Raw genomic sequence first — 24,633 nt, 5'->3', positions numbered from 1 at the left:
ATGTACAAAAGTGCTCTGGAGCTGGGAGAGGGGATGAATAAAGGGAGCGAGTGAAGGTGATGCCGAAGGGAGTGGGAGAAGAAGAAATGAGGGCTTAGTCAGGGAAGGCCTCTTGGAGGAGACGGGCCTTCAGTAAGATTTTGAAGGGAGGGGAGGGTAATTGTCTTTCAGATGTGAGGAGGGAGGGCATTCCAGGCCAGAATCAGTACACGGGCGACGGGTTGGCAGCAAGATAGACGAGATCGAGGTACAGTGAGAAGGACAGCGTTAGAGGAGTGAAGTGTGTGGACTGGGTTGTGGTAGGAGAATAGCGAGGTCGTCGACTTGGCAGAAAACACCCCTTCCACCCTCCACCCCCTCAACCACCTCCCTCCCGCTGCAGAGCCCCGACCAGTCTGGACGACAGGAAGTGATCGATAGCGCTAGGTGACTCTGCCTTGCAGAGCACAAACATGACCAGCAAACCCACGGCTAAACAACGGCCCTGGCCTGGGGTAGCGGAGCAGTTGTTTGGGGGATCCATTCTCTTCCGGGGTCAATCCCGAAGAAATGCGAAGTGAATCGGGGCAGGCAACTCTGAAATCCCGGAGTGAACGGCGCCGGAGGAGCTCAGTGCCTTCCTTCCCAGTGTCATAAAATGGAGTCATCGTTATTCCGGCGCTGACAGGCGACAGGCAGGAACGGGAAGGTGAAGTGGCAGGGGGACAGGTTGATCCGCCAGTAATTATTCAGGTCTGGGGCTGACATTTCACTTCTCTCTCCTACGCCTCAGGGATTAACACAGCTCCTTGGCGGGTTTATTTCTTTTTTAGTTTCACCCTTTGTTCCCTGATCTGAGTTCCTATGTAGGCCTAGGGAGGTGCCTCTAAGGGAAAGAGCAGAGCAGGAAACTATTAACCTGCGTCCTCTTACCCGGTTTGTGTCCACCGGGGAAATCCACTTTCAAGGAATCCCTGCTAGGAAATAGATTTATGGTCTGGAGCTGTTGAGGAGCAGCGAGGAATCCTTGATAGGAGGATGGATTTGCATGGCCCCTTAGAGGTACTTTGTTTAACCACTATTTCCTGGCCTTGTTAAGTAATCTTACCTTGATATAGATGCTTTCAGTCTACGCCTTTCAAACCTCAAAAGGTAATCTCATGTGCGTCGGCGCTAAGGAGGCATGATTTGGGGGTTTTGTTTATGTTTTCATGATATTTAAGCGCTCACTATGGGCCAGGCGTTGCATTAAGCGCTGGGGAAGATGTAAGCTAATCAGGTCGGACGGTCCACGTCCCCTATGGGGCTCACGATCTTAATCCCCATTTTGCAAATGAGGTAACGGAGGCACGTGGAAATGCGAGACTTGCCCGAGGTCACACAGCGGACAAATGGAGGGGTCAGGATTAGAATCCAGGACCTTCCAGGCCCATGTTTTTTACCCACTGAACCATGCTGCTTGTATTGAACAAGTCTTACCCACCGCTTATGTGCAGGCCAGTTTTTATTCTTCATTTACTGGGTAGCTCCATCTGGTCGACAAGTAGAGTATAGAAAGGGGTGCGGCTGGAGAAGGGGTTTTGTGTGTGTGTGTGTGTGTGTGTGTGTAGGCACCTGTGTGTCCCAATATATGGAGGAAGAGAGACTAAAGAGACGGAGGGAATGACTCTACTAATCCTGTTGCATTGTGCTCTCCCAAGAGCTTGGTAGCGTGGCTCAGTGGAAAGAGCACGGGCTTCGGAGTCAGAGGTCATGGGTTCGAATGCCGGCTCGGCCACCTGTCAGCTATGTGACTTGGGGCAAGTCACTTCACTTCTCGGTGCCTCAGTTACCTCATCTGTAAAATGGGGAGTAAGACTGTGAACCCCACGTGGGACAACGTGATTCCCCTGTGTCTACCCCAGTGCTTAGAACAGTGCTCGGCACATAGCGCTTAACAAATACCAACGTTATTATTATTACACGCAGTATGCGCTCAGTAAATACGACAGTGACGGGTGGATTTGTTTTTTCTACCATTCTCGCTTCCGTGTTCCTCCCTCCCCTGTAATCAATCTATCGGATTCACTGAGCGCTTACTGTGTGCCGACGCCTCTCCTAAACACTCGGGAGAGGACGGGATGGCAGAGTCGGGAGAGAAGTTCCCTGACGGCAACAAGCTTACAGCCTAGAGGAGCAGACAGATGTGCATAAAAATGTTACGGATATAAGTTGTAGAATTTGTAGGGGGATGGGGGTCCCCGTGGCTCTGTGGCCCAGAACGTATGTCTTAGTACCCCCTAAACCCTCAAACCTTCAGAACAGATTAGACTGAATTCCTGGGGCTCCTCCTGGCTTTATGTGCGTGGTCTTCAGCTCATGACTGACCCTATTCCCCCAAATAGCAAGGTAGTTGTTTGGGTGGGGGATTATTTTTTTAATGGTATTTCATTCATTCATTCGATAGTATTTATTGAGCATTCACTATGTGCAGAGCACTGTACTAAGTGCTTGGAGTGTACATTTCGGTAACAGAGACAATCCCTGCCCGATAGGCTCGCTTATTACGAACCAGGCACTGTACTAAGCCAATCGGGTTGGACAACAGCCCCGTCCCACATGGCACTCACGGTCTTAATCCCCATTTTACAGACGAGGGAACTAAGGCTCGGAAAAGTGAAGCGGCTTGCCCAAATTCACACGACGGACAAGTGGCAGAGCCGGCATTAGAACCCAGCTCCTTCTGACTAGCAGGCCTGTGTTCTGTCCACTGGCTCCCACCTACCACCACAGACAACATCAACAGCTAAGGCCCAGGGGCCAGTGGCTGGACAAGCTTGTTCATCAGATAGAAAAATCCAGAAAGAAGGATTCAGAGAGGAGCAGGGAAAGATTAGTGTCTAATGCAGAAGCCTTTTTTTTTTCTTTTTCTCAATCCCGGTCTCTCATCACTTTAAGATTTCCCAACAGACATTTATTTGGAAACCAACTTCAGATTTCATTGTATTTGTCAATCTCACCCAGGTGATCTTTATGGAAGGATTAACTGTTCTTGAACATTTTTTTTTTTTCAAATTAGTTTCAAGTGGGCTTTTTTTTCAAACTCTCAAATGTATTTGCTCCAGGAGGTTTTTACCTGGAAATGGGATCCTTTCTTTAACTCTGCAAGCCCTCCGCCCACTTCGGGTGCTGCTGGTCTCCTGTCATCTCTGCCCCTTCCCTCCTTCCGGTTTGGGGACCGGAGGCAAGACCGCTTGTGGAAGATGGTACCGGGGTAGAGTGCAGATTATGGGCTTGATTAGTTACTAGTGGTTGTGTCCTAGGCTTGGGATTCGGGGCTGATTTAATTCAATTAGTGGCCCTGGTTCCTGCTGGCATGGCCTAATGGAAAGACCATCGACCTGGGAGTCAGAGGACCTGGGTTCTAATCCCAGCTCTGCCAGTTGTCTACTTTGTGTCCTTGGACAGGTCACTTCACTCTTCTGGGCCTCAGTTTCCTCATTTGTAAAATATGGAGTCAGTTCCTGTTCAACCTCCTGCTTAGACTGTGAGCCCCTTGTGGGACAGGGATATGTCCAACCTGATTATCTTATAGCTTTTCCCGGTGCTTAGTATAGTGCTTGGCACATAGTAAGCGCTCAACGAATGCCACGGTCATTATCAGCATTACGTGCTCTATTTCCCAAGGATCATTTGCTCTAGCTGTTTTGTTCTCCCATGCTTCTGGACTGTGAGCTTTTTGTGGGTGGGGAATGTGCCTGCCAACTCTGTTATTGTCCTCTCCCAAGGGTTTAATACAGTGCTCTGCACCAAGTAACTGCTCAAAGAATGCCACTGATTGATTTTGTTCCGACGTGGTGAGTTGTCGCATTAGGAAAGTTCTTCTTTGTCGGCAGGAAACATGCCTACCAACTGTGTTACTGAACTCTCCCAAGTGCTTAGTATAGTGCGCTGCACACAGTAAGTGCTCAATAGATACGATCGATTGATTGACTCTCTCTCCGTCCAATTTGCTGCATGTGGATTGTACCGGCCTGCCAGCTTCCTAGCATTCTGTCTCCAACAGTGGCTAAAGGATCCTTGGAGGAATCTAGAAATAACCTCCTCCATCCTAATATATTAAGCATCTATTATACAGTGTCAAATGAAGTGATTTAAGGGTTGTACCAAGACTTAGTAACAGCTTGGCTCTGAGAAGGCTTACGTCGGGTGTGATGGAATTTCAAAGTACTATATGGGCAACTGGGTTTTTTTTTTTTTGCAATTGTTTAAGTGCTCACTATGTGCCTGGCATTGTACTAAGCGCTGGGGTAGATGCAAACTGATCAAGTTGGACCCGATCCATGTCCCACATAGGGCTCCCAGTCTTAATCCCCATTTTACAGATGAGGTAATTTAGACACAAAGAAGTCACACAGCAGACAAGTGGCAGAGCAGGGGATTAGAAGCCGGGTCCTTCTGATTCCCCGGCCCAGGCTCTTTCCACCTAGGCCACGATGCTTCTTGGTTGTAAGAAGAAGCCATATGTGAGAGGGAGGTTTGTGATATCTGGGGAAAGGGGCCTTGCAAGGATAACCCCGAGAGTCAGTGGTATGATTTCTAACAAGCATTAAAAACTGTATGCAGAGATGTTTTGAGTTAGAATGTTTTTCAAAAGACCCTCACAAATCTAACATGGCTTGCTCTTTGATGATGATAATTATAGTATTTTTAAAGTGCTTACTATTTGCCATGGTCTTGGGTAGACACAGTTCAGTCAGGTCAGACTCTGTCCTTGTCCCAGTAAATACTACTGATTGGATTTTTATTTATTCATTTTTCATTTATTCTTATGGCATTTGTTAAGCACTTACTCTGTACCTGGCTCTATACTAGGAGCTAGGGTAGACACAAGCTAATCAGGTTGGACACAGTCCCTGTCCCACATGGGGCTCACAGTCTTAATCCCCATTTTACAGAGGGAACTGAGGCACAGAGAAGTTAAGTGACTTGGTTATTGATTGATTAATACGAACAATTAATTGATCGATAAGGAAAGTTCCCTAAAATTTTCCTTCCTGTTCCACTGGGCTATAAAGAGGAACTGGATTTTCAGCAGGTAGGGTGAGCCCCCCATATTGCTCACACATGCAAAAAAAAACAAACCCACCTCTGGGAGTCAAAAGCACCGTCGTGTGTCCTAAATTAACCAGCAGCACTAATCCCATCACAAAAAAGTCAGCTGGAGGTTTGTTCTCTGAAATGGATATTTTCCATGCCACTCCAAATGTGGATGGCAGGCACTCCACAGTATGTAAATTGCCTCTGAGCCTTCCTAAGTCTGAAGAAATTAAAAACAGACTCTCTGCGTTGTTCTTTATAGTGAGATTTATCAAGGTGATGGCATATTGAACACTCCCAATATAAAACCTGGCAGGGTCATGGAACGGAGAGCAGTTCTAGCTTTACCCACCTAAGCGCTTGTGAGAGGACAGTATAATAGTCTACAATATGTGTCTACTGAGTGCTCTGTCCTATGAATCGATGCCTTATCAAGGCAGGAGAGTTTGCGTACGCCGATGAAGCTTACAACTGTGGAAAAGTCTAAGCCAAAGCATCAGACAAAGTTGATTCACCTGTGCTGGGCAGCAGCGGCATGGGGAAGAGTCAAGGGCGGGTGATCAAGCGATCAAAACGCCGATCAAAGACAGTGGCAGAGACTCAAGTGTTTACCGCGCGGAAGAAGGCAATGGTAAACCACTTGCCTATCTTTTCCAAGAAAACTCTATAGATACACATACAAGAACGACTCTATGTCAGAAGATGTATGTCCCGGAGAGGGTGTGTCTAGGGGTCAGAAACGATTTGGTGGCATTTAAAGAAGAATGAAGACTGAGTGCTAGACTCTGTACTGAGAGTTTGGGAGAATACAACAGTACTAAGAAAAGATTCTTGCCTGTAAGGAGCTCACAATCTAATGGAGGAGATGGAGGAACATCGGTGATTGCCAGAGTAAGAACAATTACCGAAGGATAAACAGGACCATCCAAACAGGATGGAAGAGCGTAACAAATAATTCTGAAGAGATGAAAGTATAAATGCTATATAGAGCGTGGGCCAGAGAGTCAGAAGGACCTGGGTTCCACTCCCTGCCCTGCCACTTGCCTGCTGTGTGACCTGGGGTAAGTCACTTCACTTCTCTGGACCTCAGTTCCCTCATCTGTAAAATGAGGATTCAGACTGTAGGGTCTATGTGAGATAGGGACTGTGTTCAACCCTGTTATCGTGTATAATAATAATGTTGGTATTTGTTAAGCGCTTACTATTCTAAGTGCTGGGGTAGATATAGGGTAATGAGGTTGCCCCACGTGAGGCTCACAGTTAATCCCCATTTTACAGATGAGGTAAGTGAGGCACAGAGAAGTTAAGTGACTTGCCCACAGTCACACAGCCGACAAGTGGCAGAGCCAGGAGTCGAACCCATGACCTCCGACTCGGAAGCCCAGGCTCTTTCCACTGAGCCATGCTGCTTCCCGCACTTAGAAAAGTACCTTGTCTTGTCTTATGCTGTCGAGTCGTCTCCAACCCATAGCGACTCCATGGACACATCTCTCCCAGGACGCTCCACCTCCATCTGCAGTCGTTCTGGTAGTGTATCCATTGAGTTTTCTAGGGAAAAATACGGCCGTGGTTTACCACTGCCTTCTTCCACACGGTAAACCTGACTCTCCGCCCTCAATTCTCTCCCATCCCGCTGCCGCCCTGCACAGGTGAGTTTTGACTTGTAGCAGATGGCCTTCCACTCGCTAGCCACTGCCTGAGTTAGGCCTGGAAAGGCAGGGCTCTGCTTGACTCTTCCTCCTATGGCCGGGACTGGTAGAGTACTGGAAACATCATAATAATAATCTCAAACAATTGGAAATAGCAGAGAGGACAGCATGGTGGGCTACAAGTGGGCGAGGGATGGGTTTCCCTTAGCCCCTTTGTCTAGTACAGTGCTCTGCAGTCAGCAGGTAGGTGCCCAATAAGTACCTTTGATTGAATGGGATTTTTTCCCTTAGTAGGTTTCAACAGTCTGTGAACATCTCAATGCTGGTGAACTCCCCAAGCAACCTGGAAATACTAATTTCTCATAGTAGAAAACTGGTTCCTCAAGCATTCAAAAATCATCTGCGTGATTTTCCGAAGCTATAATTGAAAGTAGAAAATGGACAAAAGAAAAGATGCATTTCTTCTCACCCCTCTAAATGGTATTTTGATCATTTTAGCATTGCGTTGTCAATCCTGAGTCACACATTTTGACCTTTTTCATCGTATGTCTAAGTCTCCAGTAAAATGTGTGCATTCACGCATAAAATCAAGACTACGAGTGTGTCATTTAAACCCACTGCCAGTGCCTCTACCAGAACCTTTCACCATGAATAGCTCATATTTGTCTGCTTCATATAGAGGCGCTGAGAGTTAAAAGTAAACAAACACAAACACTACCTTTCAGGTCAGCCATCTGCTGATTCGATTAATTTTACTGAAATGAAATGAAGGTAGTCAATTGACTGAGAAAAGTAACCAGCAGCCTAGGCTAGTAATTCAACTGCCAGATGTTCTCAGCCGATTAAATACTGTTTCTAAAATCAAGCCAACCCGCCCATCCTCCCGGCTTCTGGCCTCTACCCATCTCTCTCTCACAGGGTTTCTACCTACACCTTTTCTCTTCCCACACAACAGTCAACCTTCACTCCCTCTCTCAGTTATTCGGTTTCTTTCCCAGGTGCCTTGCTACTCTTTCTCAGCCTTTCTTCTCATTTTCTTTTTTCTTCCATTTGTACGAGTGTTCTGTCTTCCTTTTGGTGATGTCCTTGAGAAGCATTGCGGCCTAGTGGAAAGAACACGTGTTTGAGAGTCAGAGGACCTGGGTTCTAATCCTGGCTCCGTTCACTTGTCTGCTGTGTCCGTTGGGCAAGTCACTCCATTACTCCGTGCTTCAGTTACCTCATCTGAAAAGTGAGGATTGAGACTATGAGCCCTGTATGGAACAGGGACTGTGTCCAACCTGATTCAGCGCGGCTAAGTGGATAGATCACGTGTCTGGGGGTCAGAAGGACCTGGATTCTGATCCCAGCTCCACCACATGTCTGCTGTGTGACCTTGGACGAGTCATTCCACTTCTCTGAACCTCAGTTATCTCATTTGTAAAAGGGGGATGAAGAATGGAAGTCCTATGTGGAAGACGGACTGTGTCCAACCTGATTAACTTGTATCTACCCCAGTGCTAAGAATAGTGCTTGGCATATAGTGATAATAATACTAATGATGGGACTCGTTAAGCACTTACTATGTGCCACGCACTCTTCTAACCTGATACATGGTGATCAGGTGGTCCCACGTGGGGGTCACACTTTTAATCCCCATTGTCAGATGAGGTAACTGAGGCACAGAGAAGTTAAATAACTTGCCCAAAGTCACACGGCCGATAAGCGGCAGAGCAGGGATTGGAACCCACGTCCTCTGATTCCCAAGCCCGGGCTCTTGCCACTAAGCCACGCTGCTTAGTACCCTAATAATAATAATCATTACTATTATTAGCTTGTATCTACCCCAGCATTGAGTACAGTGCCTGGTACAGAGTAAGTACCTAACAAATACAAATACAGAAAGAATCTTTGAAAAACAGCAGCGGGACTGACGTGTTGTCAGAACAGAGCCGTCAAATACTGAAACGTCTGTCAGTGAAATCTTGTTGGAGCTCCTTGATATGCGGTCAGAGAGGAAAAGAGGTGACCTAAGTTTAAAAATTGCATTGATTTGTAATGCTCTGGAAAAGTAGGACATTCCAGTCTATCTGTATATCAGATACACTGTGAGTAGTAATTGCTTATCAATCAATCATATTTATTGAGCACTTACTGTGTGCAGAGCACTGTAGTACGTGCTTGCGAGAGGACAGCATAATGGAGTTGATACTCTCCTCACTATTGGCTTCAGAGGTCTCCATCCCTTCGCCCCCTCCTACCTCACCTCCCTTCTCTCCTTCTGCAGCCCAGCCCGCACACTCCGCTCCTCTGCCGCTCACCGCCTTACCGTGCCTCGTTTCCTCCTGTCCCGCCGTCCACCCCTGGCCCACGTTCTACCTCTGACCTGGAATGCCCTCCCCCCTCAAATCCGTCACACTAACTCTCTTCCCCTCTTCAAAGTCCTACGGACAGCTCACCTCCTCCAAGAGGCCTTCCCAGACTGAGCCCTCCCTGTCCCTCTGCTCCTCCTCTCCTCCCCTTCCCCCCCCACTCCCTCCCTCTCCTTACCCCCTTCCCCTCCCCACAGCACTTGTATATATTTGTACATATTTGTTGCTCTATTTATTTTATTAATGCTGTGCATTTATCTGTGGTTCTTTTTATCTATTCTGATGGTAGTGATGCCTGTCTACTTGTTGTGTTGTCTGCCTCCCCCTTCTAGACTGTGAGCCCGCTGTTGGGCAGGGATTGTCTCTATCTGTTGCCGAATTGTACTTCCCAAGCGCTCAGCTCTGCCACTTGGCAGCTGTGTGACTGTGGGCAAGTCACTTAACTTCTCGGTGCCTCAGTTCCCTCATCGGTAAAATGGGGATTAACTGGGAGCCTCACGTGGGACAACCTGATTATCCTGTATCTACCCTAGCGCTTAGAACAGTGCTCTGCACATAGTAAGCGCTTAACAAATACCAACATTATTAGTACAGTGCTCTGCCCACATGAAGCGCTCAATAAATACGATTGAATGAATGATAGACAAATTCCCTGTCCACAATGAGCTTGAAGTCCAGAAGGGAGCAACAGACATCAAATATAAATGAATAAGTTGTCAATATGGACGTAAGGAGTGTGGGGCTGAAGGAGGGGGTGAAGAAAGGGTGCAAATTCAAGTGCAAAGGCGACGCACAAGGAAGACCTTTCTAGACTTGTAAGCTCACTGTGATCAGGGAACGGGTTTACCAACTCTGTTATTTTTCGCTCCTCAGTGCTCTGCCCACAGAAAGTGCTCAATAAATATGATTGTTCGATTGAGACCCGGCAGAGAAAAGTGTGTGGCGAGGATTCTGAAATTTGGACATCTATCACTAGTCATTAGTTATTCATGAAATAAAATACAGTGATGACCAGGTTTAGTTTCCCCTTTGGTTTGCAATTTCTGATGTTCATACATTTGTCGATAGGGCACCGTTGGGATTTTGCAGAATCCCTATTTATATTTTGCTCTTTCAACTCCATGTCGGTTTGGGAGGGTGAGTGTTTCTACGAAAACGAATGCGAGACTCTTACGGCTTACGTTAGGAACGTATGATTTCTTTGGAAGCCTTTACGCCGAGTTTATATTTACGTACAGGGAATTTGGCTTGTCAAGCATAACATGTTTTTCATCTGTTGCTGTTGTTTACAAAAGAGTCAGTTAAATTCTAGTTGGGCCAGCAATGATTCATGAAATTGACACTAATTTCTCTTCAGCAAATCAAAACCAAATGGTCTGTTTGTGAGGAAAGGGAGAGATGTGTTTAAGACTGTACATCAAATGAGAGTTGCTGGGCTTTTTTTTCTGAGAAAGACCACTAGTAGTTGTAACCATCATAATATTTATTCCTTTATTGAGGGGCCACCTATTCATTTATTGAGAGCTTACTGTGTGGAAAAGAAGATACGGCTGAGAATTAAACACGATTCCTGGCTCTCAGGGGACTCAGAATCTAAAAATGAAAAGTGGGGAGAAGGGACTGGCTCCTGGAGAGATGAAACAAAACACTAAGACAACATAAAGGAATCACAGGGAATTGGAGTTCTTTCACCTCAGTCTACAGAGGCCGGAAAAACCCCACCGAAGGACCGTGGCCCCCCAAAATCGCAGGAAGAGAAACACTTAGGCTGAATAAAGAGGGAGAAGGGATTTTAAAGAGCTGCCTTGCCCATCCCCCGGACACCTCACCAAATTGCTAGTCTCCTCTGGCCCCCCTCCTCTGGTCTCTGAACCCACCATTTTGAAGGAATCTTTCAACGTACATTCATTCATTCAATAGTATTTATTGAGCGCTTACTATGTGCAGAGCACTGTACTGAGCGCTTGGAATGAACAAGTCAACTACTGGCTACTGGCCCTCACCCCATCCCATACCCAGGCTCAGATCCAAATGGGGCTGCTTCCTGGACCTTTTCTATGCAAGAAAATGAAACCTATCCAACCAAAAGACTTTGAACAAAATAACAATCTTCTGGGTAGACAGATTTGTCCTCACACAGTTTGCCTCAAATAATCCGCCCTTGCACAACTTAACAGATGTCGCACAGTATGTACATGCATTGTGTAATATAAGATTTAATTACTGAGTGCACTGTCCCAGTGGCATGATTACAATTATTCTTGAGTCCATCTCATTTTGATCAAAAATTGAGCCCTTGAAACCCAGGCTATTACAAGGGGTTTCATTTCTGTAACTGACAAGCAGGTAAAAAAATTTCAGTTTCAAAAAGACTGAAAATTTGTGGAATGTCAACACGACTCAGCGATCAAAAAGTCGTCACACACAGAGCCTGCTTTCTCTGTGGAAGAGAAAGAATAGACACTTCTTAATATCCTGATGATATACAATTAATTATATTATTTTACACTGTCTTTCAATTTAGTTTTTCAGGTTTTCTCATCTCTCAGGAGGGCTTTCCTCACCTAGGTCTGTCACGGAGCCTTTCAGTTCTAACTAATGGTTAGAAACCGCAAGGAAAGGGACAGCCATTGGGTAGAATATTCTAGAGGAAGCTGTGAAAATTGGGTCATAAAGATTGCTCTCGGCTCTTCTGCTTGCAGTACCTGGATTTTGGAGACCCTCTGCTAGCCTCAGATGCACTTTGGCTAGCAGCCTGCAACGCGCAGAAGGCGATACCCCTGTAATAATAATAATGGTAGTATTTGCTAAGTGCTCACTATGTGAAGCAGCATGGCTTAGCAGAAAGAGCATGGACTTGGGAGTCAGGGATCGTGAGTTCTAATCCCGTCTTCACCACTCGCCAGCTGTGTGACTTTGAGCAAGTCACTTAGATACTCTGTGCCTCAGTTACCGCGTCTGGAAAATGGAGATTAGGACTGTGAGCCCCATGTGGGACAACTTGATTACCTTGTACCTATCCCAGTGCTTGGAACAGTGCTTGGCCCATAGGAAGCGCTTAACATGTACATGCCAACTCTGTTACATTGTACTCTCCTAAGTGCTTAGGATAGCATTCTGCACCCAGGAAGTCCTCAGTAAATATGACTGATTGATTGACTGAGTCTGCAAGAATGCTGCTTGCGAGGTGACTTCCTCAAAAGCAGGAGCTAAGATCAAGTCCCCATATTCCAGATGATTTGCTTGAGGAGGAGTGTGGCCTAGTGGAAAGAGCACTGGCCTGGGAGTCAGAGGACCTGGAATCCAGTCCCTGCTCTGTCACCTGCCTGCTGTGTGAACTTGGGCAAGTCACTTCATTTTTCTGTGCCTCAGTTCCCTCATCTGTAAAATGAGAGTTTAGACTGGGAACCCCATGTGGGACAGGGGCTCTGTCCAACCAGATTGGTTTGTACCTACCACAGCACTTAGTACAGTGCCTGGCACATAGGCAGCTCCTAAAACCACTATTATTATTATTATTATTCTCTGTGATTTGAAGGGTCTCAGTGCTGGTGAAAGGTGTGTTCAGGAGTTTGTCAGCATCTTCCCGCCATCGGTGCGGGATTCCTGCTTGGTCAGTCAGTCAGTCATATTTACTGAGCACTTACTGTGCGCAGAGCACTGTACTAAGTGCCTGGGAGAGTATAATATAATAACTGATGCATTTTCTGCACACAGTAAGCTTACAGTCTAGTGGGAGAGACAGACACTAATATAAATAAATAAATTACAGATATGTACATGAGTGCTGTGGGGCTGGGATCTAGGGGATGAATGAAGGGAGCAAGTCAGGGCGACACAGAAGAGAGTAGAAGAAGAAGAGAAGAGGGCCTAGTTAGGGAAGGCCTCTTGGAGGAGGTGTGCCTTCAATAAGGCTTGAAAGCAGGGGAGAGCTCGGTCTTTAATTTGGGCCCGGTGGACAGCGCTCTTCGGCTTTGAGGTCCCACCGTGGGTCACGCGTGTTCTGTAGCCCGAGTCGTTCACCACGTGGCGGGTCCTCATAGACCTCCATTTCCTTATGATCATGAGGAATCGTGAAATGCGACTCTCCTCCCTCCTACTTAGTCTGGAAGCCCCGTGCGGGACAGGGATTGGGTCCAATCTGATGATCTTGTGTCTACTCCAGCTCTTAGTACAGAGCTTGGCATTCATTCAGTAATATTTATTGAGCCTTTGAGTATTTATTGAGCGCTTACTATGTGCAGAGCACTGAACCGAGTGCTTGAACTTGGCACATAGTAAACGCTCAACAATACCCTAAACAAACGGTCAGGTCATCGATTGAGAGGAAGGGAGTGGCAAGCCAGAGCTCCAGAGCAGGCTACCTGCGGTGACAACACATTTTTCTCGGGCATTTCCACCAAATGTCCCCGTCCCCCTCAAGAGGGTGGCTTGGGACTGAGAGCAGATCCGTCAAAGCACAGCAGCGTCCTTAAACAAGACTGAATGGAAAACCTGAAAACTCTCTAGAGCAAACTGCCTGTCCAGTTAAAGCATCCACCCTCTTTGGGAAATATTCAAGATGGGACCCAACATGCAACCCATTGATTGAGAGAATGCCATCAAAAGACCGTGCTTGTAATTCACAATCAAACGATAAAGGAGCCGAGCTTCCACTGCTTTAGGTAGTGGGAGAGAGACAAAAATGAGTTTGTAGGCAGCACAATATGGTTCCTTCCTCAAATACTTCTATCCGCAGCCTATGGGAGGCGTGCGGATTTTTTCGCCCTTAGCTCGATGAATATCGTTCAGAAACTCCCGGAAGTCATGAGAAGTGGGGACTGTGCGCCCGTCAAAGGGCAGGGACTGTCTCTGTTACCGATTGGTACATTCCAAGCGCTTAGTACAGCGCTCTGCACATAGTAAGCACTCAATAAATACTATTGAATGAATGAATGAATGAACGTAGGGTTCCTCTGAATTCTTTTTCACTCTTCATAACGGAGCGGGGCGTGGTTGAGGGCCAAGGAGGTGGTGGTGGGAGAAAGGGAAATGGGGGACGGGATGTCAGAAGTGCACAGAAAGCTGCTTCTACAGTGCTGTCATTGAAGGAGGAGTGAGAATTTTCTCCCACTTTGTCTGCCCATAGATGCCTGGCCAGTCAATGCGCAGTGGCTGGTGGAATGGGCTACTGGGGAATGTCGCCGGGGCAGGGAGATTCAGGAAGTAGAACCAGAGAGAAGCAGTGTGGCTTAGTGGCTAGAGCACGGATCTGGGAATTAGAAGGACCTGGGTCCTAATCCTGGCTCCGCCACTTGTCTGTCGTGTGACCCTGAGCAAGTCACTACACTTCTCTGTGCCTCGGTTCTCTCATCTGGAAAATAGGGATTAAGACTGTGAGCCCTATGTGGGACCGGGACTGTGTCCAACCCAATCACCTTGTATCTACCCCAGTGCTGGTTACAGTGCCTGGCAAAAAGTAAGCGCTAAACAAATACTACAGTGATTATCAGTATTATTATTATTAATGATAATAATGTTGGTGTTTGTTAAGCACTAACTAGGTGCCGAGCACTGTTCTAAGCGCTGGGGGGAGATACAGAGTAATCAGATTGTCCCACACGAGGCTCACAGTCTTAATCCCCTTTTTACAGATGAGGCAACTGAGGCACAGAGAAGTGAAGTGACTCGCCCACAGTCACACAGCTGACAAGTGGCAGATCCGGGATTCGAACCCTTGACCTCTGACTCCAAAGCCCGGGCTCTTTCCACTGAGCCACGCTGCTTCTCTATTAGCCTGCCCTGCACATCCTTAGCTTGTCCTGCATCCCCTTCTCTGGACAGCATTCGTCGATTTGCCTCAAGCGAAGGCCAGGAAGTGGATTTTGAGGGAAGTAGCTGGAAACCTATTTTATAGCCAAAACACAAAGCTTCTCTAAATTCTTCACTTTTTTTAAAAAAATGGTACTTGTTAAGCACTTACTTTGTGGCAAACACGGTTCTAAATGCTGGGATAGTTACAAGGTAATCAGGGTGGACACCATCCCTTCCCTACATGGAGCTCACAGTCGAAGTAGGCGGGAGAGCGGGTATTAAGTGCCCATTTTACTGTTGAGGAAACTGAAGCACGGAGAAATTAAGTGACTTGCCCAAGGCCACACAGCAGGTAAGTGGCAGAGCCGGAATTAAGAACCCAGGTCCTCTGACTCCCAATTATTATTATTATTAATAAATGCCATCGAGTCATTTCTGATTCACAGTGACTCCAAGGATGTGCTTTCTCCGGAAGGTCCTGTCCTCTGCCACGATCCGCAACATTTCCAACGGTTCTTTCCTTACCGTTGTTATGGTCTCTATCCGTCTGGCTGCCAATCGACCTCTTCCACGTTTACCCAGAGAAGCTGCGTGGCTCAGTGGAAAGAGCCCGGGCTTGGGAGTCAGAGGTCATGGGTTCGAATCTCTCGCTCTGCCACTTGTCAGCTGTGTGACTGTGGGCAAGTCACTTCACTTCTCTGTGCCTCAGTTACCTCATCTGTCGAATGGGGATTAAGACTGTGAGCCTCACGTGGGACAACCTGATTACCCTGTATCTACCCCAGTCCTTAAAACAGTGCTCTGCACATAGTAAGCGCTTAACAAATGCCAACATTACTATTATTATTATTATTACCCTGGACTTTTCCTAGAATTAGCGTCATCTTCAGAAAATTAGTCCTCCTGATTATGTGTCCCAAATAGGCTAATCTAAGTCAAGTCATTTGACCTTCCAAAGACCGCTTCGATGTAATTTGCTCCAAATTTCATTGGTTTAAACCCGTGCTCTATCCTCTAGGCCACTCTGCTTCACTTTCAATCTCTTAACCAGTAAGAGGGATACAAGAGAACCCAGCAAACAAGAAACCAGCAGTAGCTTAAACCAGTCTCACGGTCTGAGCTTATTCACAAATCCTCTTCGTGGCCTAGTCGAAAGAGCAAAGGGCTGGGAGGGAAGAGACCTAGGATCTAATCCTGGCTCCGCCACCTGCCATGCTGACAGACCCGGGGCAAGTCGCTTCACTTCCCTGTGCCTCGGTTTCCTTATCTGTAAATTGGGGACTCGGTACCTTGTCTCCCTACCCCTTAGCCTGTAAGTCCCGTTTAGTAGCAGAATTGTGTCCAATCTCATTCATTCATTCCATGGTATTTATTGAGCGCTTACTATGTGCAGAGCACTGTACTAAGGGCTTGGAATATACAATTCGGCAACAGATAGAGACAATCTCATTATCCTGTATCTACTACAGTGCTCAGCACAGAGTAAGCGCTTCACAAATATGCAAATTAAGAAGGCAGAGGCAAGGCCAGAGCTGAATAGAACGCTGCAGGCTGGCAAGGCAGGAGTCTTTTCAAAAAATTCTCCTACTTTCTCCAAGTTTCCCAGTTGACTAGGGAGCTGATGGGCCTTTGGTCTCGGACCCACTTCTAGAAATCCGTGAGCCCACACGGGATCGTGGGAGATTTACTCCTTAGACAAGGACCTACCTGCCCCAAGAGGCTTGATCGGAGAAACATTCCTCGTGAAAGTGTCATTTTTCTCTCCTCCTGGGTCACTTCTGCCCCAGATCTCCGTGCATATCCCTAAATTAATAGGAGCAGAAGTAACCCGTGACAGCGCAGTCTATTTGCACAACTAGTTTATGCAGCAATTTCATATAATTAAAAGACATCCTCCTACCCTCCCCTACTCCTGGGACAAAGTCCAGTGAGATATTTTTGACCTTCGTGAGGTAGATATAAAATAATCACATTGGACACAGTCTCTGTCTCATTTGGGGCTCACAGTCAGTAAGAGGGAGAACTCTAGACTGGAAGCTCATTATGGGCAGGGAATGTCCGCTAATTCTCTTGTAGTGAAACAGAATGGTCTAGTGGATAGAGCATGGGCCTGGGAATCAGGAAGACGGGGGTTCTGATCCCGGCTCCGCTACGTGTCTGCTGTTTGTCCCTGTGCGAGTCACTTCAGTTCTCCGTATCTCAGTTCCCTCATTTGTAAAATGAGGATTGACACCATGAGCCTCATGTGGGACAGGGACCGTGTCCAATCTGACTTGCTTGTATCCACCCCAGCACTTAGTACAGTGATTGGCATATAATAAGCACTTAACAAGCACCACCATTATTATTATATCATTATTATAATAGTAATAAAAAAGTCATTTTATTCATTCAATAGTATTTATTGAGTGCTTAGTATGTGCAGAGCACTGGACTAAGCGCTTGGAGTGTACAATTCGGCAACAGATAGAGACAATCCCTGTATCAGTGTACTTTCCCAATACTTAGTGCAATGCTCTGCACACAGTAGGCACTCAATAAGTGATTGATTCAATCGATCAATCAGTGGCATTTATTGAGCTCTTATTGAGTGCAGAGCACTGAACTAAGCGCTTGGGAAAATATGGTATAACAGAGTCGGAAGACCCATTCCCTGCCCGTGACGAGCTCGTGGCATCTATCGACTGCTTGGTAGGTGTAAGCTCATTGTGGACGGGGAACGTGTCTGCTAATTCCGTTGTACTGTCCCAAGAATTTAGTAAAGTGCAGAGTGAGAACTCAATAAATGCCACTGATTGATTGATTGACTGACAGGATGAGAGTTTGGATAATCTCTGTGGCTGCAGAAAGAACGGCAGGCCAACCAACAAGACGTTCACACGATTAGGAAAAACCCAGGTCTCCAGCTTGGCGAAATTATTCAGGGAATCTCTTCAGGATCAGCTTGCTCTGACAGGCTAGAAATAACTCTGGGAACAGCTTTTCTCCCACAGATCTCTGGCACTTCTAGTGCCCAGCGAGAGCCAGGAGCCATAGAAGAACTAATAATAATATTGGGAATGAGAACTGGGCTATTTTGATTCTGGGAATTGGGTTGGTGTTAAGTTTCGACTCAGTTCTTCTATCCAAAGAAGTAAGTAAAACCTGAGACTCAGTGACTTCAGAGCGTGGCTTTCCTTGCTGTCCCAGAGCCGAGAAAACCTTTGACCCTTCACCAGAGTAGATGAAGGAGATTCAGCTTGGAATCTTCCTATCCGAGGCACCTCAAGATCAGAGATACTGAGGATTTTGGGGGTACATAGAGATATCCTCTGAGAGGACAGCGATTGAAGGTCTTTCCTCTCTGACAGGTTTTGCCCTTTTTTTTTTGGAATGGAATTTTTTCAGTGCTTACCTTTATGGACAGGAAATGTGCCTGTTTATATCATTATGTTGTACTCTCACAAGCGCTTAGTACAGTACTCTGCACCCAGTAAGCACTCAGTGGATATGATTGATTAATTTATTGATTGACTACCACAGTGCTAAGCATACAAGTTAACCAGGTCGGACGCAGTGCCTGTCCCACGTGTAAGTAGGAGAAAGAACATTCATTCATTCATTCATTCATTCAATAGTATTCATTGAGCGCTTACTATGTGCAGAGCACTGTACTAAGCGCTTGGAATGAACAAGTCGGCAACAGATAGAGACAGTCCCTGCCGTTTGACGGGCTTACGGTCTAATCGGGGGAGACAGACAAGTATAATGGCAATAAATAGAGTCAAGGGGAAGAACATCTCGTAAAAGTATCGAATCCTCAGTTTACAGTTGAGGAAACGGAGGCACAGAGAGGTTGACTAGCCCGGGATCACACAACCTTCACTTATCCCTATTCCATTCATCTCTGATGATGTTTGGGTAGTGTACTGATATAGTTTAACTAGTAAAAAAGATCAATTTTTTTTAGCCTAATATTTCTGGTATCTCAGAAAATAAACCGTTAAAGACTTTTTTTTTCCCAAAAGTTTGAGTTTCAGTAGGACTATATCTGTTTCTAAGTTAAAGCCGTTCTACAAAGCTCTTAGTACAGTGGTCTGCCTACGTAAGTCCTCGGGGAATACCATGGATCGATTGATTGATAGGACTGTTAGCTGATCAGAATAGGATCTGTAATTTATTTTAATGTTTCTCTCCCCCTGAAGAATGTAAACTCCTTGTAGGGACATGCTGACAATGCTGTTGTACTGTACTATCCTAAGTGCTTAGTACATTGGTCTTCACACAGCATGTGCTCGATAAATACCATTGATTGATCGATGAAAGCAGATAATTGAAGTGCATTAGCGGCATAAGACTTGTTCAGTGCTTTGGAACTAGTTGAAATCCCTGAACCGTTCCAGGGATTTTTGCTCTGGTTTAGACTTTTTGCTGTTTCCTCCGTCTTCTCCTTATTCACCTGGCCATGACATTCTATCTTATTTCTCTGAGAGCTGAGACCCAGTGGTCTGGAGTTTCCACTTGTTGTGGAGAGGATGGGCAGCCATTCCACTGGTGATTGGAATTATTAATTTTTATTAGTGTTATTATCATTATTATATCATCATCATCATCATCATTATATTTGTTAAGCATTAACTATGTGTCAAGCACTGTTCTGAGTGCTGGAGTAGATACAAGGAGATCAGGTTGGGCAGTCCCCGGCCCACATGGGGCCTGCAGTCTAAGTAGGAGGGGGAACAGTTATTGAACCCCCATTTCACAGTTGAGGAACTAGAGGCATAGAGGAAGTGAAATGACTTAATAATGATAATGATAATGTTGGTATTTGTTAAGCGCTTACTACGTGCAGAGCACTGTTCTAAGTGCTAGGGTAGATACAGGGGACTGAGGTTGTCCCACGTGAGGCTCACAGTCTTCATCCCTATTTTACAGATGAGGGAACTGAGGCCCAGAGAAGTGAAGCGACTTGCCCCCAGTTACACAGCTGACAAGGGGCAGAGTCGGGATTCGAACCCATGACCCCCGACTCCCAAGCCCGGGCTCTTTCCACTGAGCCACGCTGCTTGCCCAAGATTAATCAGCAGGCAGTTGGCAGAGCCGGGATTAGAATCCACATCCTCCGACTCGCAGCCCCGGGCTCTGTCCACCAGGCCACGTTGCCTCAAAACCCCAGCTCAGTCAAATGTACTAAGGCACTGCTTGTGCCTGGCTCTCCCGATGGGTGCTTTCTTCAAGGTCTAGGAAAACTTCGTACAGGTCAACCATGTTCATCTTGAGAGATAACAGAGATAATCCCAGTAAGAAGATGACAGACACGGGCTCCGTGGAACAGGCCAAAACATGCATGTGCCTCGGGATCATTATTTCTCCGCCTCCTTCCCCTCAAAAAGCTAATCAGGCACACCGCTATTCCGGTTCAAAACTTGGTACGTGAGTATTCTGTGGTCGGTTCCTTTGGCTTAATAGTAAGGATAATAGTAAATCGGGACAGTGTCTACAGTAATGATCAAATCTCCACCTTGAATAACCTTACTGAAAGGAGAGATAGCTTTATTGTGAATATTGTTTCTGGCTAGATTCTCATTCTGGATAACCTTGCTGAGAAATGACCATAAAGTTGGAATGATATTGACACTTCTAACTTCTAAGGCATTTTTATTCAAGCACCGTGAAAAAACTACATATGCAACCAAGGCTAATTTATACGTGCCCTCAACTGTCCTCGGAAACTCTTTGGGAGATAGGGAAAGAAACTCTTCAATCATCTCCTACCCACGTCTGATCGGTATCTGTGACTTGAGCAGTAATAGTCACTGATGTTGTTTCACTGAGAAGCAGCATGGCTTAGAGGAAGGAGCCCCGGCTTGGGAGTCGGAGGACGTGGGTTCTAATCCGATTCTACCATTTGTCTGCTGTGCGACCTTGGGCAAGTCACTGAAGTTCTCTGCGCCTCAGTTCCCTCATCTGTAAAATGGGGATTTAAGACTGTGAGCCCCACAGGGGACAACCTGATTACCTTGTATCTACCCCAGCACTTACAACAGTGTTTGGCACGTAGTAAATGCTTAACAAATGGCATCATTCTTATTTCCTCTTCTCCCACTCCCTTCTGCGTTGCCCTTGAACTTGGATTTGCACCCTTTAGCCGCCCCTCTCTCAGCCCCTCGTAATGTACATATCCATAATTTATTGGCTTAGTGGATTGAGCCCGGGCCTGGGAGTCAGGAGGACCTGGGCTCTAATCCTGGTTCTGCCATTTGTCTGCTGGGTGACCTTGGGCGAGTCTCTTCTGTATGCCTCAGTTTCCTCAACTGTAAAATGGAGATTAAGACGGTGAGCCCCTTATGATCAAGGACTGTGTTCAACTCAGTTTGCTTATAACCACCCCAGTGCTTAGTACAGTGCCTGACACATAGTAAGCGCTTAACAAATACCACAGTTATCTTCTAGACTGTAAGCTGCTTGTGGGTAGGGAATGTGTCCGAGATAGTGTTATAACTCTCCCAAGCACTCAGTAATTACAATTCAGTGATTGATAAATGTCTGTCTCCCTTTATAGTGCAAGTTCATTGTGGGCAGGGGACATATCCACCAACTCTGTTATACTGTACTCTACCAAGCACTTAGTACAGTGCTCTGCACATAGTAAGCTCTCAATGAATATGATTGATTGATTTTAATCAGCGAGCAGGAGGAATGGCTTTGATTGAAAGACCTCAGATGCAGTAGCCGATAAATCAGCCTTGATTTTTATCCTTGAATTTACAACAGGGTCTTCGGTTCCTAGGAAAGAATGAGCAGATGGATTTATTTTGCTCCATATTATTCACTGAAACTTGTGGACCTGACTGTCTTTTGACCCGCTTAGAAAGACACTGCTTATCCTCTTTCTTTCCTCTCCTTTTTATTTTCTCTTCCACCACTGAAATTCTCTACCACTCTTCTCCTACAGTCCTCAGCTCTTCTGTTAATAATAATGAGAGCATTGGTTAAGCACTTACACGTGCCTACCAAAGAGGTTGGCACAATACAGACACAGTCCATGTCCCTCTTGGGCTTCACAGTCTGTCGGAGAGGGAGAACACATACTGAATTCCCATTTTGCAAATGAGGAAACTCGAGTCACACAGAAGTTAAATGACTTGCCCGAGATCACCCGGCGGGGAAGTGGCACAACCAGGATTAGAACCCGGCTTCCCCTGACTCCCCGTCCTGTGCCCTTTCCACTAGGCTGCACTGAGCTGTCTGCCCCTCTCTCCTTTACCTGCCTCATTGTCTGTCTCAATCAATCCGTCAATCGTATTTATTGAGCGCTTACTGTGTGCAGAGCATTATCCGACCCTCTGTCTCTTCCTATCCCTTTATCCTACACTATCTGCTTTTTCTTGTCTCCTTTCTGAGCCTCTCCTCATTTCCCCTTCTCATTTTTTCCCTGTTTTTGTAGTATTATTTCATCTTTGAGGCCCTTGTCTCATCTGCCCTCACATCGCCATGCGGTTTCTGACCCATTTCCTGTCCCCTCAATCAATCGTATTTATTGAGCACTTACTGCGTGCAGAGCGCTGTACTCGGTGCTCTCCCACTTTGCTTTTCAATCTCCCCATACTTCTCCCAGTATCCCTCAAGTTTATTCTCTCTCACTCTGCAGTGCTCACGCTTCCTGCCCACTGCCTTTCACTGCTCACTGCCTCCACTGTTCATCTCGCCCTGCTTCACTGTTCACTTACTCTCCCTGCTCACTCTTTCTCCCTGCTTGCTCTCTCCCTCTCTCTCTCTTTTTGCCCTTTCTCTCTGCCTAGCTCACGGTGCCGTCCCTCACTGCACTCCCACCTCCCTGCCATCAGACCTCCCTGCCCCCCCCTCCAATCCGCAACCCTATTTCTCCCCTACGTATCCCATTTCGATCCCCTCCCTAGATCACTCCATCTCTCTCTCAACACCGCGACTGGGGAAACGGGTTGGCAGCAGGTGGAAGAGAGAGGGGCAGGTAGGGGTGTTGGGAATCTTCCATTGCAGGCCACAAGGATGCCCTCTGTCTCCCTCTGGGATCCACTGCCAGGCTCAGGGCAGGTCAGAACCAGGATGAAAGCTGCCCCTGGAGATTTTTCGCAAGCATAGACGTCCCGAAATCTGAAATTGAAGGGATTGTTCCTGTTGAGTCAATTCATCCCGACGGCTGCCTGTGCTGGCGTTCAGGCCCGAGAAATGAGTAGTAAATACATATGAAGATGAAGTCTCGGGGCGTACACATCAGTGCCTCCACACGAGCACTCAAAGTCGCAGAGAGGACATTAGAGGAAAACACCCGAGTCATGAATCTTTTTAAATTGGCTCCCAAAAACCTAACATCCAATTTGTGGAGGGGGAAAAGAAAGCATATTTTGCTCATTATAACGTGTCGGCGCTATCCCCGCATTACCGTTTTAGGCGGAGGAATCTCTCTCCTTCATCGGTTCTTGCTACACGGGGGCAGTGTCTGCTGCCTTTCCTAGTCGATGGTGAGAGAGGCTGCTGCCGTGTTTTCTCCTTTCCTCCCCCTCGTCTCTCCTAGATTAGCACTTGTGAAATCTCTTATTATTCTGCTGCAGGCGGCTGTTCTGACGAGAATCAGCCTGCGAGATGGGAAGAAGAGCCCTTTCGAGGAGGAGCCGTGTCCTCTGTCCCTTCAGCTCAAAAGAATTCAACGGCTCCAGTCACTTGCACTTAAAATAATGATTTAAACTTCTCGTGCAAAGCTGCCTGTCTCTTAGAGGCTGCAGACCTTTCCCCTCCATCTTTCTCTCCTTGCCCCCGTCCCCCGAGTCCCGATTATTCTTCGGTGCATATGACGGGGCTCTTTCTGTTGGAGGGGTCCCGCCTAGGGGATAGAACGTTAAAGGAGAAAACCGTAAGCCTGATTTAGCCAGGATTAACCCGAGAAGAACAGGAGACAGAACAGGAATGGCGAACGCGGAGACCAGCAGGTAAACCTCTTCGTTCCATTGCTTTTCAGGGTGAGTTGTGACGAAAAGATCAGACATTGGTGTCACATGGGGAAAGGGGATTTGATTGCAGAGTTCCCTTCGGTCATCCGTGGGTCGTAATGATTTCTAAATCCAAGTTTCATTTCCTCCTTCGAGCTCACAAGAGGGTTGGGCATATGTGCGGAGTACAGTATCCGGTCGGAATGGTTTTACGTGGACATGGTGCTAGGTTAGGTCAACAGAGGGGAGACTGAAAAATATTAGCGCAGATAGCATCAGGTAGTTTCTCTTTTCTCTATGTAGTTTCTATTCCGTACTGTGGACAGTGTGAGAAAAATGGGGAGATGTCAAAGTGGGGATAGTTTGTAGAAAATAGGTTTATATGCTCACTGTGGACAGGAGGTGTACCTGTGATATTGTTATATTGTACCCTCCCAAGTGCTTAGTATAGTGCACCGCACACTTTAAGCACTCAGTAAATACGATTGATTGATCCCGGCTCCGCCGCTTGCCAGCTGTGTGACTTTGGGCAAGTCACTTCACTTCTCTGTGCCTCAGTTGCCTCATCAGTAAAATGGGGATTAAAAACCGTGAGCCCCACGTTGGCCAACCTGTTCGCCTTGTATCCCCCCAGCGCTTAGAACAGTGCTTTGCACATAATAAGCGCTTAACAAATACCGCCATTATTATTATTGATTGATTGGTATGAGTGCCTTGTCCGTGATTTTGGGTGGAGGGACAAAATTGTTTCTTGGTTTTTTTTGTTCAAAGCCCAGACACTGTATTTTTCTCACAAAGCAATGTACTCTTGTCTGTGACCCCCTCAAAATGAAAATC

At 46.5% G+C, this 24,633-nt stretch overlaps 1 protein-coding gene across 3 annotated transcripts in view; it reads left to right on the top strand.

The window, feature by feature from the left end:
• LOC100081044 (myosin VIIA and Rab interacting protein) overlaps positions 1 to 24,633 on the top strand; it is a 231,616-nt gene that overhangs the window by 131,789 nt on the left and 75,194 nt on the right. The window contains exon 1 of one of the 3 annotated variants that reach the window (XM_029071362.1): positions 23,424 to 23,796. The exons of the other annotated variants lie outside the window; for them this stretch is intronic. Coding sequence (XP_028927195.1) covers positions 23,774 to 23,796 — 23 coding nt within the window. The 5' untranslated portion in view covers positions 23,424 to 23,773. Of the gene's footprint in view, positions 1 to 23,423; positions 23,797 to 24,633 lie in introns of those variants that run through there. 3 annotated transcript variants of the gene reach the window in all.

This window comes from Ornithorhynchus anatinus, chromosome 8 (genome assembly GCF_004115215.2).
Source record: "Ornithorhynchus anatinus isolate Pmale09 chromosome 8, mOrnAna1.pri.v4, whole genome shotgun sequence".
NCBI classification, from domain to species: domain Eukaryota; kingdom Metazoa; phylum Chordata; class Mammalia; order Monotremata; family Ornithorhynchidae; genus Ornithorhynchus; species Ornithorhynchus anatinus.
Note: the sequence above shows the minus strand (reverse complement) of the source record. Positions and strands in the feature narration are given on the sequence as shown.